Source organism: Diabrotica undecimpunctata, chromosome 6 (genome assembly GCF_040954645.1).
Source record: "Diabrotica undecimpunctata isolate CICGRU chromosome 6, icDiaUnde3, whole genome shotgun sequence".
Taxonomy (NCBI): domain Eukaryota; kingdom Metazoa; phylum Arthropoda; class Insecta; order Coleoptera; family Chrysomelidae; genus Diabrotica; species Diabrotica undecimpunctata.
The window spans coordinates 98,717,888-98,732,995 of NC_092808.1; the positions used below are offsets into that span (position 1 = coordinate 98,717,888).

A 15,108-nucleotide genomic window follows, 5' to 3' on the forward strand; every position below is an offset into this window, starting at 1 on the left:
GCAGAATCCGGATAGTTCAGTGTTGAAATATAGCATAAGGTCTTTAAATGTGGGACGCTTATCTGCTACCGCTTTCGGCAGGATTAAAATCACTTGAAAAAGTATCCCCGCACACTGGGATAGTTTGGACAGATGCAGTGTTTCTAATTTCCGTGCATTTTTTAACCAAACTCCTCTAAAGTTTATGTTATCAATAAATAAACCTAAAGGATTGCTCTAAACATTAGCCTAACAACCAAAAAGGTAAAATCTGTAGATAAAGAAACAGAAAATATAACCCAAAAAGTGTTTAAACCATCCTCGGTCTCCACTACCCCAACTTAACTAGTTTTCTTAATTTTCTTAGTTACTTAATTTTTTATAATATTACATAAATAACTCCTTGTATAATGGACTGTCTTAATTGTTGTATTTCATATTGTTAATAAGTAGTTTTTTAGTACAATACCTTTCATAAACCTTACATTACTTGGTTTGTTAATTTTCACTAATATTACATAAATAACTTCCTTCATAATTATGGAATGTCTTAATTTTTGTATTTTATATAATTAAAAATTGTTTTTTTAATACAATACCCTTCATAAACCTTTTTTAAATTGATTTTAAAAATATTTCGGAAACCTCTCAACATATTAATTTTTGGTTTTCACCTGGTATAGTAGGTCCCTTTCTTTCATCATAAAGAGAACTTAACTTTCATGCAACATAAAGCGTTGATTTCGCTATATTTCAATCAACGATATAAGGATAAGGAACTGTTTCATTCAAATGCAGATATATTTAGGTTGATATTTCAACCGGTTTCTACATATGCTACCAAATATCAAACACCTGAACATATAAAAATATAATGAAATTTGAGCTGTCTACTGTCGTATCCGTACCGCATATTGTCAAAGTGTAGTCAACACGAACGAACTATTAGTATGACAGGTCAAGGTTCAACAATAGTAGTTATCTATAAAATTGCGTATATAAATTCCAAGAACAATTTTAAATTGATTGAGTTCCGTTATAAATTAAACAGTATAATACCATGGATAAAAAAACGAAACTTGAACTGCTACGTGCGAATTTAGCAAGTTATCCAGATTTTCCTAAAAGGGGAATTCTTTTTTGGTAGGTAAGTTTAATTTTCTGTTCATCAATAAACACCACGTGAGTGTTAATACCACCTGTTGACGGATAATGTTAATCTACACAAACGTAATGTATACAATCTATTAACAACAAATTATTCATATCAATGTAAACAAACGAACAATACATCCATAAACAGAATATGTTTACCATTTAGCATTGTCTTATTTCTTATTACTCTTTTTCTTTTCATTTTGTCCGGAAATGTATAACTTTAATAACCTATAAAATAGTTTCTTAGTTAATAGATTTAAACTTATAATACATTTAGTTTAGTTTTACATATCTGTTTTTAGTAGTACTTATAGATTAAATAAATATAATGTGTTTCTACAGTTAATGTCAATATTAATTATTTATAAATCAAAAACAAATTATAAATGTACAATTAAGCACATTTTTAATTTTCGGGTGAAACCGATCTTCTCAACATGACAGCTGCAGTGTTGCCGACACTAATTATATTCATATTACTTCAAGCATCTTTTCCGTATATACCAGGGTTCATCAAATAATTTTGTCACTGATATTGAATTGATAATAGTTTTTTTGTGTAATGTTGATTTTTGATAGGCGACATATTATGTAAAAAATGGGATTTATTTTTATATATTAACAATATGATATGTATTTTTATATATACTAGAACATTAGTTTTCTGAAATAAACGAGGCGCAGGCCATTTTTAATAACTAAAATTTCAATTTCTCAAGTTCAAAGTGAAAAATGAAGTTAATTAATAACAATTAACTTTTTGGGTCATAAAACATAGATACTACGTTATATGTATATTGTGGTCTTTTATGTTCTTGTTTTCCATCTATTCGGGCAAGTCTTTCTCTTCCAATTCTATTAATATGTTGGTTCCATTCTCGTCTTCTTTGGCGTCCCCATCTGATGATATAATGTACTTTACACATGTCTCTGATTTGTGAATTAGGGATTGTGTCTCTTAAAGTTTTACCTGCTATCGATTTCAGTGTTTTCATATCTAATTCTTAAGATTTTTTTTGTAATTGTTGTTTCTGCTCTTGTTTCTCTAGCATCGGTTAATATCGTACACAAATCTTATAAATGCGTGTTTTTTCTTCTATCCTCATAACTTATTTCTCCATATCATGTCTCGTAGGCATCCTGACACGTACGCTGCTTTATTAGCTTATATGCGGGTTCCTTCGGAGATGTTTCCATAATACGATATTTGCGTTCCCAGATAGTTGAATTTCGATACTTGTTCTATCATTTCTTCATTTATTACAATTTTGCATCTCACTGGCTATCTAGTTATAACGAAGGACTTTGTTTTAGTGCTGATATTTTCAGCTTAAACTTTTCTGAGTTAACTTCCAAGGCGTGGACCATTCGTTATATGTCATCTTCATTATTTGATATTGCTGCGTCATCTACGTAGCACAGAATCTAGAATCTTTATTGCTCTGTTTCCTATTTTGTACCCTGTTCCTGACTTTTTTACTTCTTCTATTAGTTTGTCCATTATCAAGTTAAACAATAAAATGGGCTCAAGCTACCACCCTGCCTTATACCTGATTGAATGTTGACTTCCTCCATTAGTTCGGTTCCTATTTTTTATTCCTGTTTTGTGATCAGAGTTAATATTGTTCATGATCTATGTTATAGTGGCTGTTATAGTCTCTCTGTGTAAAAGTTCAATTACGTCTTGTAGTCTAATATAATCGAAGGTTTAAGTGAGGTCGATAAAATACATGAATGCAGGTGTATTAAATTCTACTGCTTTATGTCCTATTTGTCTTATTATAAATATTGCATCGACAGTTGATCTGTTACACCGCAACCCTTGTTTTTCTTCGCATGTTTGATACTTTTCAATTATTGTCTCAGAAACTATCTTAGTCAATAATTTCAAACTGGTGTCAAGCAACGTAATAGTTCGATGGATTAGATAGGTCATTTTTGTCCCCTTTTTTGTGTATAGTCATCGTTATACTTGATTTCCATTCCTTTGGTATGCATTTCATTTCAAGGATCTTTTGGAATAATTTCGTAATATTTTCTGTAATGCTTTTCCTCCATGTTTTAGTAGTTCATTCGTAATCGTATCCGGACCTGGGGCTTTTCGGTTTTTTAATCTTCCTATATTCTTTATTACCTCTTCTTCCGTTATTGTTACCAGCCCGTCTTCTGCCTCTTCAACTTCTTCATCGATCTCTCTATCTTCGTCCTTATAAAGCTGTTCTATATACTTTTTCCATCGTTCTCCTTGTATACTGTTTGTGTTGTTATACTCGTTAATAGCTTTTTTTTCCTACACCACCTTTCACAGTTTTAGCGCACCGTATAAATCACGTTTAGTTTCTTTTCTGAATTTAGAACAGTATTCCCTCTTTAAATTTCTTATTTGCGAGTTGAGATTATTCCGTGTGGTTAAATAGTGCTGGTAATTTGTGGGTGTCTTATTACTTTGATAGTGGATATACGCTTTTCGTTTTTCATAGGCTAAAGTTTTAATTTCGTTGGTGCACCATGGTTTGATCTTTCTTTCACCATTTACATTAACCTTCCGTGTTCCCATGCTTTCTTTTGCAGCGGTTATTATGTTCTTTTTTATTCTTTCCCATCTTTGATCTACTCCATTTTCTTCTAATATGCCGTTTTCTTCAAATTTTTCTTTCAATAGTCTTTGATATAGCCATCGAGATGTTTCGTCTTCTAAGGTCTCGATATTTATTTTTTCCATATATTTTGTTGGTAATTTTTTCTTTAGTGGTATTTTTATTAAGATTTTCCGTAAAACCATAATGTGGTCTGATCCTACGTTAGGTGATGTTAATGTTCTGATATCAAATACCTGTTTAGGGTGTGTTTGCTGGCTCGTTATTATATAATCTATAGTTGATTTATGTCCTTAGGTGTTTGTAAACTTATATTTGTGTTGTGGTGTATGTGAAAAGAATGTGTTATTTATTCTCTTAAGGTGTTCTGGACGCAGAAATTAATTAGTGTTTCTCCATTTCGATTTATTGTCTTTTCGTTGAAACGTTGCTTTATTCCTTCTAATACTTCGTTCCCTATTCTTATGGTAAATCACCTAATATTATGACTTTTTTGTATTGTAGAAGGCTTCAGTTTCTTCTTCGATGTTAATTATATCTAGAGCATATGCTGATATTAAATATATTTTACTATTATCCATTTTGAGTGTTCTGTGGTTAATATACTGTACATCATCTATACCTTTTTCAAATTTCTCGTGGATGAATATCTCAACTCCTGAGCTTGCATATTCTCCTTTTTCTTTCCCGGTGTATACCAATATGTAATGTGGATATTTTACAGTTCCCTTACCTTTTTCTCTTGTCTCTGAAATTCCGCATATATCGATTTTGTAGGTATTCAGTTCCATAATTATTTCTTGTATTTTGCTTGTCCTTGATTTGATATTCCAACATGCTATATGCTAAATGCCTTAAGATATCCTTTCTCGTTTTCCCTTTTCTCGCTGTTTTCGTCGTCATTTGGTTCCGTCTTGTTTCCGAAGCTTGTTGACCGCTTGTTTGACCACTGATTCTTTTTAAGATAGGTAGGTTGCTAACCTTGCCTATCAACCCCCCACTTTTATTCGGGCTTGGGACCGGCTGTGATAGTCATCCCAGGCAGTGTTTAAATAAAATTGCTAAAAGGAAAACAACCGTGACAGACCGAACAGATTATTAAAAACAAGAAGCATCGATATACAATACCTGAAGAGTGCACAATGAAAAAAAAAAAAAAACAGAAAATAGTCACCGCTTACGATAGAAAGAGTAACGCCCTATACATGTTCGATATTTTTATAACATGAAAAATATGTAAATTGGCGTTGTGAAGGCTTCACAAACGCCAATGTTCCAACAGACTGCAACAACGCTAGTATGATTATATTCCATAAAGCAGGAGACAAAACAAATGTAGAGAATTATAGACCGATTAGCCTCCTCAGCCATATAAATATACATATAAGTTGTTTACGCGAATAATAGTTAAAATAACGGAAAGAAAATTGGAAACTTATCAACCAAGAGAACAGACAGGATTCCAAAAAAGTTACGGAACAAATGACCATCTACAAAGCATAAAAACCCTAATAGAGAAAGTAGTGGAATACAATAAACCTCTAGTGTTAATATTTGTCGATTTTCACAAAGCCTTTGACACAGTTGAGCTAAGCAAAATACTACAGGTGCTTAAAGAATGCAGACTAGACTATAGGTATACAAAATTATTATATAATATATACTTACAAACAACAACCACTGTCAAATTACATACTACCAGTAATCGCATACAAATAGAGCGGGGGTTAGACAAGGGAACATGCTTTTAATAATTTGGATTGGCTGACAAAGGAAATAAATATAGATGAAAAATATCTCGAAAACAAAAATAATGACAAATTTGTTACCCAACTAGAACATCAGTATTGGTGGGCAAGAAGTAGAACTCGTAGATAAATATAAATACTTAGAACATGAAATAATTATTGGCAGTGATAATCAGACCCATGAACTGAAGAGAAGAATCGTTCTTGGTTGGGCAGCATATGGAAAACCGAGAGAAACTTTTAAAACTGAGCTGCCACATGCCTGAAGAGAAAAGTGTTTGATCAATGCGTCCTCCAGTATTGACATACGGAGCAGAAATGCATAGGGCTGACAATTTACGAAGACAAAATAAAAACTGGATGAGAGTTGCGCAAGACGGACAGGGTTGGAAACACGAGGAAGAGGGCTATGTTCAGCAGTGGACTTTTGAAGCTGGATGATGATGAAATATGTAAACCAACATTGTTCATATAAGTCAACATGTTGGTAAAAAAATGGATTTCGCTGCAAATTGTTTTTATTTTTAAATTTAGTTCCAAAGCGGAAGATTATTAAAATGTCATGAATTCAGAACATTATTAAAAATGGTCGATAAAAAGTTAATATCTGATTTGGTTGTAGCATCTATTGCTGAATTTAATAGTGCTCCGATTGGCTTATTGTAAAGCTTTCGACCATTCGTGATACCTATTCTAGAATTATAGAACCTTGTATAAACTTGTAGGGGTCTAGTAGATGGGTATCATGTGTTAGAGTCACTTGGTAGTCTGCAGCTTAAGTCTCCTTTGACTGGTGCATGTGGTGTAGGCCTTTTATGATTCTGAGATGGTTCCTGTTTGTTTCCCACAGTACTCTCAGTCTTATTGAGTATGTCCGTCCAATATACATTTTGCCATGTGTTTTACTGGGTATACTTTCTTAGTGAGAATTATGTTGCGTTATCAGATATGATAATTATAGATTCTCTGTCTGCAAGAGATAAGATAGCAACGACGGTCATAAAAGTTCATACAATAATAGCATATTATGTATGTCGATGCTTGTAAATTAATTAGAAAACTTAATATGGATTTAATGATATTTATACAAATATGCAGATCCGGAAAAAAAAATGTGAGAGACAGATCTACCATAAAAAAAAATGATATTAAATAAGTTGTGTTTGAGAGGATAAATTTATTACCAAACTTTCCACATTTAAGAGAGGCGTAGTTGAACACCTAATTGCTTCAAAATACTTATTAAGGACCACTGAAGCAATAAAACACGTTACTTCGATTTATTTATAGTGAACTTTAGGGATGATTCTACATTGATAATTATCGCAATTCTGATAATACTAAAATAAGTTATACAAATACCATTAGCTTTACAGTGCTAGGAGGCAGTAACAAAGATACAGAGTAATGAGAGAAACAAAACTGTTTACGGTTTAACACAAAACACTGGTTCCCGTTAGTGCATCTGTGATTCACGCACTTTTCGACAACACACCCGGTCCTTACTTGCCGAGACCCAAATTCGCACTGTCCTAAGTTATATAACGTGGGGTGAAGAGAGTTTATGAGGGAGTTGGTCGAACACACATAAACACGACAGCTGACGAGCTGGGCGTACAATTTGGTAAAATAACTATATTACGATTACAATATTATAATTTTTTTACAATGTTTTTACAAGTTGTATTATGGCAAAAGTAAAAGAAGTGTACAATTTTTGTGTTAAACAGCATATTTTACATTTGACAGAAGCTATCGAAAAAAAAAATTAATCAAAAATAAAAAAAATCCCAAGAATGAGGTAAACATTATATTTGTATTATACATTTTGTATTGTTCGCATTGTCAGTCACTATTCAAAAAAACGTCAAAACAAATGTAAAATGTATTTTTATATATAGAATCTCTTTATAGTTTTCTTATGTTAGTAATATACGGAGTAATAAAAAATGTATGATTAATATATATACGAGTAATAGTGTCAACAATAACAATGGATGACTAGGACCAATATTTTGAGAAACTCCTAAGGAAAGGTAGACCACAATTTAAAGACAGCAACAAAACACAAAATATAAATATTTTAACTTCGCCCATACGAATAACAACGAAAGAAGTGGAAGACGTATGTAGATCTCTAAAAAATAACAAAGCACCGGGTCCAGGTAACATCCCTGCAGAGTTAATTAAACACGATACAACCAAACTATATACAAGTTTAGCCAAACTGTTCCAAAACTGCATTAATGGAATGACAACCCCAGAGGAGTGGAAGACATCATTCATATCCACTATATCAACAAAAAAGCAGAAGGGATGAATGTGACAATTACAGAGGCATTGCCGTGACAAACTCGATCAGTAGAATATACGGAAAAGTAATTAAAAACAGAATAGAAAGCGAATATAAAGACTTAGAGGCTGAGGAACAGGCAGGATTTAGGGCAGGTAGATCTACTGTTGACCATTTGTTTTGCATTTCACAGATTATTGAAAAGAAAATAGCCGGTAATCAAGAAGTACATTTACTGTAGGTAGACCTACGAAAGGCTTATGATAGCGTACCACATTATAAATTATGGGAAGCGCTAGAGAAAACAAACATAAGCTTAAATTTAATAAATGCGACGAAGGAACTGTACGATAATGCTAACTCAAAGGTAAAGGTTGGAAATAATCTGTCAAGTGGATTCCAAATAAATAAAGGCCTTAAGCAGGACTGCTGTCTCTCTCCGACATTATTTAAAATTTATCTAGAACAATCTCTAAAACTGTGGAAGCGCAAATGTAGAAATATGGGAATGCCGATTAACAACAATAGCATATACACGTTGTCATTTGCAGATGATCAACTAGTGATAGCACAAGATTATGAAGATATTGAGTATATGACTCGAAAATTAATCGAGGAGTATAAAAAATGGGGACTTGATATCAATATCCAAAAAACCGAGTATATCTGTATCGGCGGGAAACAACAGGACCTCATATTGAAAGATAGAGAAGTTATCAAACATTGCAACACATATAAATATTTAGGTATGATCATCACAAAAGAAGGCAACGTAGACGACACAATTGAGGAGAAAAACAACCAAGCAAGAAAAGCAATTTCCCTTCTCAATAGTATCCTTTGGGATCAATCAATCTCTAATAATAACAAGCACAAGATATATAACACAATCATTAAAATGATAGATGAAATACAGTAGTGAAGTATGGCAAATAAAGGAAAGATACAAGAGAAAACTTGAGGCAACGGAAATGGATTTCTGGAGACGTTCAGCTGGAAAATCTAGACTAGAAAGAGTAACGAAAAACAGAATAAAAGAAATTATGAAAGTAAAACATACAATAGTAGACGATATTGGTACCCAACAACTCAGATGGTACGGTTATGTACAGAGAATGTCTGAAGAACGTCTCCCAAAACAAGTTTTAATGTGGACCCCTCACGGTAGAAAAAAAAAAGAGGAAGACCCCATCTTAGTTGGAGAGAAGGCATCAATAGAGAAATGAAAGACAGAGACATAGAAGAAGACTTATGGATGAATCGAGAGGAGTGGCAACTGGGTATCGGAAGACGTAGGAGAACGTTTTAAACCGATCTATATATAAAATAGAAAATATAGATGACGTCAGATTTTTGGCAGCTGTCAATAAAAAAGCAAATGAACTATACTAAAATGTGGTAAACAAGAAAAATAACTTGAGTTTTTCGTGCGTTTTCTGGAAAACCTTAACAGCCTAATTAATAAACCAAGTATAAAACTTATACTCAGAATAAATCAGGTATAGGCAAAATCACTAACAATAAACATGGAATAATTTAGATATAGGTTATACTTGGTATAAGAATTTATTCCAAGATTATACCGACCCACACCCTTGTTTAAGTCTAGTATAACCGTGGTATAACCTATTTTATGAATGTCAAAGTTATCAGTGACAAGAATATATTATTTTTTGTATTGTTTTGTGAGTAACAAATAATGAAAAATATATATTCGGTGTCAGTTTCAAAGAAAAATCAAAATTGACATATTTCACTCAATATGTCGTTGTTCTATGTATTTGTGCAAAAGATTGCGACATTGCCAAACTATTATTTTGGAATAAAGTGGGAATACTTATAACTAACATATACCGAGTTTATTTGTAACAAATTATTTTAGTATTATATTTACCTTATACTTAGGATAACTATTCTAGATATAAATACGGAATAACCTTAGAATACGAGTGTTTTATTAGTAAGACAGTAAGACTATAAGTGATTAGGGATAGTCCATCTTTACTTTTAAATTGTCGCCACTGAACATTGAACGGTCGCCATTTTGAAACGGCGCATAGTCGTGATACATCGATTTTGGTACCATGACACAAAAGCTTTCAAATGTGTATTACTTGCCGTATGATTCCATTCAACTAATTTTAGAAATTGACGCCCGTCCGCCATCTTTAATGATTAAGTCAGTAAAACAAAAATTATGAACATCTCGTTTTTAGCTTAGTTACAAAATCTTTAGTTATTATTTTAAGTTTTATAGTTCAGAAAATAGTAGACTGTAGACGCGCACTGTATTTAAAATGTATAATCTATATTTATGTAGTTTTCTTTTTTAGGGACATATTTTCCATTCTAAAAGAGCCAGAACTATTTCACGTTTTAAAGGATCTGCTTATTGAGACAGTAAAGGAAATTCAACCACTTCCAGAATGTATTGTCGGCCTCGATGCTAGAGGATTCCTATTTGGGCCTCTTTTGTCTCTAGAGCTTAATATACCATTTGTACCTATACGAAAACCGGGAAAGTTGCCTGGAGAACTTATCACTAGCACTTACAAGAAAGAATATGGAGAAGTAAGTTATTTTATATATATTTGAAGCATATTCTTCGCCTTCATAATATTTTACTTACATTTACACGATAATAAAAAATATCCAAGAGACAAAACGAAACAAATGAAAGTGAAAAAGCAATCAGGAAGACAGACACAAACTCTTCAAAACTATTCTTAATGTTAACGGTTTGTTTCACAAAAGCTTTTTTTAGGTGCCGTGTCCATATTCAGGCGTTGGCAGTCATCATGTTTACAATTTCCCGAAGCAATATATTTTTTTTGGCAGCTGCGCGAAATAATTCTTCGTTTTGAGACCACACCACTGCCTGATGTTAAGCTACCATGAGAACCTCTCTCGGCCTATACATTCTTTTCCTCCAATGTCCTTGTATTATAAGGCGAAGTAGATGGTATTTAGTCCTCTATGTCCTTAATAATATTTAAGAGCAGTAGGCCTGTAGTCATCATTCGAAAAACATCTATTAGAGGTGTGCAAGATGGCACCACAATTCGGATACTTCCAATTTCTTCGGCATTGTAGTTTTTAATGTCCATGGACTTTAAAAGCATGGTCTCCAAATCATAAAGACCTTTTGTAATATTTGAACTCTAGTTATCATTCCTTCACCTGAGTCACAATTCAAATTCAGTCAGCTACCAAGGTATTTAAAATTTTTTGAAATTTTAATTTTTTGGTAGCTTGCTTCATTGACCAAGTTTGCTAATGTAATATCTTTAAGTTCTCTATATTGTTACTTATTGTTGGGTCCTTATGTTTGGCAGTATTATGAACACCGACTCAAATCAATCCTCTAGTATTGGTTCTACGTTTTAAATTTTTTTAAACAATGCAGTTAAATAGGTAATACTTTCCACATTTTAAAGCTCAAGCAGCTCAGCAGGTCCAGGTGCCTTATTATTTTTGGCTTGCTGTATTGTATTTCTGCCTTCTGATTTAAATCTCCTGTCGTATAGCGATTTCACAAATAGTATGTATGTGTAGCATTTTCGTAAGTAGTATAGTCAAAAAACACTGATGTATCTCCCAGTCTCCGAATTGTTGTTCGTGGTTAGTTAGTTCCGTAGGTATCTTTAAGTAAGTGAGCATTTTTTTGGTTTTCTAATTTCGGAGGTGCATATAAATATTCTCTAGAGATTGAAACTATCGTGGTTTTGTTGGGGGTCATGAGTTTTTGATTTAATGTTATCTGCTAGTGTCTCTATTTTTCTATCTCCGTTATATATCCATCAGGTCTAGAATTGCCTGAGTCATATAATTATTTTTTGCCAATTTTTATCTGTTTTATAAATTATAAATCCTTTTATCGCTTCTAAAATCGAGTTTTGTATGCTGTACCAACGTTCGTTTGTTTTCGTTTGGTATTTTCGTTATCTTTTATATGAACAGTTTTTTTTTAGCTTAATCTGTATTCTGGAGCAGAGTAGGTAAATTATGGTTTGTGGTTATCTCAGCGCTGAGATAAGTTCTTACATCTTTAATATCGTATAGATATCGTTGGTTTATGAGAATGGTGTCTATCTGGTTCCGTACTATTCTGTCTTGTGTCCATCTTGAGGGGATTTTCGCGTGTACAGATGTTTTTATGGAAGTTAAAACCAGGTATTTGCGATGATAAGGTCAATTTCATCTAGTATTATTTGTTATTTAGCACTTTTTGTAGTTAGTGGTAAAATTAATCGATTTCAAATTCATCTTTGTCTGTAGGAGAAGCTTAAACTTAAACAATGTTTATAATTACACGTTTAGCGTTTAACTGTATGAACATTACCCTGTCTCACAGTGAGACGAAGTTAGTGACTAATCTGCTCTTTTATAATTGTTATTGATACTCCATTTCTGTACATTTGGGTTTTGGTTTCAGGAAAAATAAACAACGTATCCATTTGTTATGTAATGTCCTGTATTTGGCCATCTTATCTCACCCAGTGGCATGATAGTGATATGTAGTGTCCATCATAAAATAGTATCATAAAAAATAACTAAACATAAAATAAAATACCTGTATAGTATTTAGGTTACATAGAAGAGGCAACAACATTTTGTCGCAAGTCAGTATAGTTTCAATCAAAAATCAGAAGAATATAAACAGTAGATCTTGGTGCTAAACACTCGGCTTAATGAATTTGAATCAAAGATACCATTCAATTTAAAATGGCTCTAAAACTAAAGAATGTATTAATGAATTGCAAGAAAATATTCCGTATGCAACTTCAACTCATATCACCACATTCTCAGATATTAACCAGTTTTTTAATAGTTACATCATAACACTGAAATACATAAAATAACATCAATTGACGCGAAAATAACAAATAAACAAGAAAAAAACTTCGACATATAGGAAGGCTCTTCAAAAAATGTTGTATAATATCAGGAAAACCCCAAAAAAAGGAAATAAACTCAGTTAAATTGACAGGCAAGTGTGAATGTCACGCAAATATGATCATAAGGAACCTACATACAACGAAAAGCCAATAAACATAAAGCAATAGAAAAATTAATTTAGAGACTAAAAGATATAAAAAAGATCAGAAGAACTCACAATAAATTTTAGAAATCAACTAAAGAAATAGAACGTAAAAATATAAAGAAAAAATATAATTATTTCAAATACAAATATTTTTTACAAAAATAAAATATATATTAGGTAATTCCAACCAATGGTTGGGTCATCCAATCTACCAATATGTTCGTTTTTTTTTTTTAATCTGATCAATGTTTTAGGATTCCTTAGCACTGCAGTTAAATAGTATAACAAATGGTCAAAGGGTTTTAATAATTGATGATCTCTTAGCAACTGGAGGAACTTTAGAATGTGCTGTTGAAATGGTACAAAAGGCAGGAGGTAATGTTATAGCCTGTTTAGCACTCATAGAATTAGAAGAATTGAATGGTAGAAAATTAATAAAGAACGATATTATATCTCTAATTAAAATATAGTTTTAAATATTTAAGTTTTTTTCATTAATCTTACATCCAAAAATTTAAACTGACTACATTTTGTAAATCGTAATAAAAATACTTTATATATACTTTAAATTGATCTTATGGAAGAATGGCACAAGTATAACCTTAAGTTAAAAAAGGAACTTAAACAGTAATATGTAGAATCTAGTACTAAATGTAAAGAAAATCTAAACCCTTGCCAAATAGATTTGAAGTAGAAAACTTCCAGTTTAATTTTTTTAGGTTTCGCGTCGGTAGTGGAGGTTGGCGATAATCCTATTCATTCTTTGATGTTACGTACTCAGGTTATTTGTCATCTTCCAAGATCGTTTGCACGTTTGCCTTCCAATTTACCTTTCATTAACACCTACAGGAAGATATTTTTGCCGGATACAAATTTAGTTAATGACTAAAAAAATAAATTTACTTAAGAAAATAAGTAAGGAGGCTATCGAATAAAGCCAAAGAATTGGGGAACTGGGAATTATATAATAAAACTCCAACTGAATACAATAAGGATCTAGTACAGGGACCAGGCCTACTTAAAAGACCTGAAGGCACCTTTGCCGCATATAAAAAGGAAACGCTAGAGCTCTTACTACAGAACCACTTCCCAAGTTCAACAATTATTGATGAGCACTTGAGGCAGAAAATCCAGAACGACCTAAACGGTATAGGAAAGAAGACTATGAATTCTCTGCAATAAACATCAAACCGGAGAATGTAAAGTGGGCCACAAACTACTTTTCTCCATTTAAATCTCCAGGGGAGGATGAAATATTTCCTGCGCTACTTCAAAAAAGATTGGACATCTCAACAAAGATCTTTAAGGCTAGCATAGCACTAAGCTATATACTTGGACATCTGTACGGGTGGTGTACATATATAAAATAGGACAAGAAGAGAACGTCCTACCTAAATCTTACAAGCCGATCAGTTCTACATAATTTCCGTTGAAGACAATAGACATTAGGGAGAAGCCATTGAGAAGGAAAATCAACAGAAATAGCATTTGACGCAGTAGTTCAGAAAGTCAATCACTCCATCAATAATAGAGAGATTACATTAACCGCCCTTCTAGATGTAGAAGGCGCATTTAATAATGCATAATTCTCTTTATGATGCAGCAACATGAAAATGGATTTCCGCTACCATATGCTACTGGATTTGATAGAGTACTTATGGCATGAAGGTCTCCTCTACTAACTAAAATTACACCTAACAGACCAACTATACTTTATACTAAAATCGTATCTTACTGACCGTTACTTCCAAGTCAAAGTTGAAGACAGCTACTCAAATTATCACATCGTACAATCTGGCGTACCTCAGGGTAGCGTTTTGGCCTTTGGGCCCATTTCTGTATCTGATATATATAGCAGACTTTCCAACCAGCAATGATACCTTCTTAGCTACTTTTGCTGATGACACGGGAATCTTGGCAGTGTATATCGACCCTAATGTAGCATCACAAAAAGTACAAAATCATTTAGTCCAATTACAAAACTGGCTTAAGCGATGGAAGATCAGTGGTAATGCTAGCAAATCAGTACAAATTACTTTTACAACAAGAAAATCTACATGTCCACAAGTTTATATTAATAATACTCCTATTCCTATAAAAGCAGTTGTCAAATACTTGTTATTGCATCTGAATACTCACATGGACAACGCACACTGAAACTAAACGGAAACAACTAGATCTTAAACTAAAAGATTTGAACTGGCTATTTAACAAAAAGTCTCAGTTATCTCTTGAAAATAAACTGCTTCTGTACAAAGCTATACTTACACCAGTTTGGGCATATGGAAT

The 15,108-nt window shown here is 32.6% G+C and overlaps 1 protein-coding gene across 1 annotated transcript; it reads left to right on the forward strand.

Annotated features, from left to right (window-relative positions):
- The first annotated feature begins 878 nt into the window (after positions 1 to 878).
- On the forward strand, positions 879 to 13,303 carry Aprt (adenine phosphoribosyltransferase). The gene is made up of 3 exons (XM_072534968.1): positions 879 to 1,122; positions 10,109 to 10,346; positions 13,074 to 13,303. The coding sequence occupies exons 1-3, from the start codon at positions 1,040 to 1,042 to the stop codon at positions 13,287 to 13,289; spliced, it is 537 nt and encodes a 178-aa protein (XP_072391069.1). The 5' UTR covers positions 879 to 1,039; the 3' UTR covers positions 13,290 to 13,303.
- Positions 13,304 to 15,108: the final 1,805 nt, after the last annotated feature.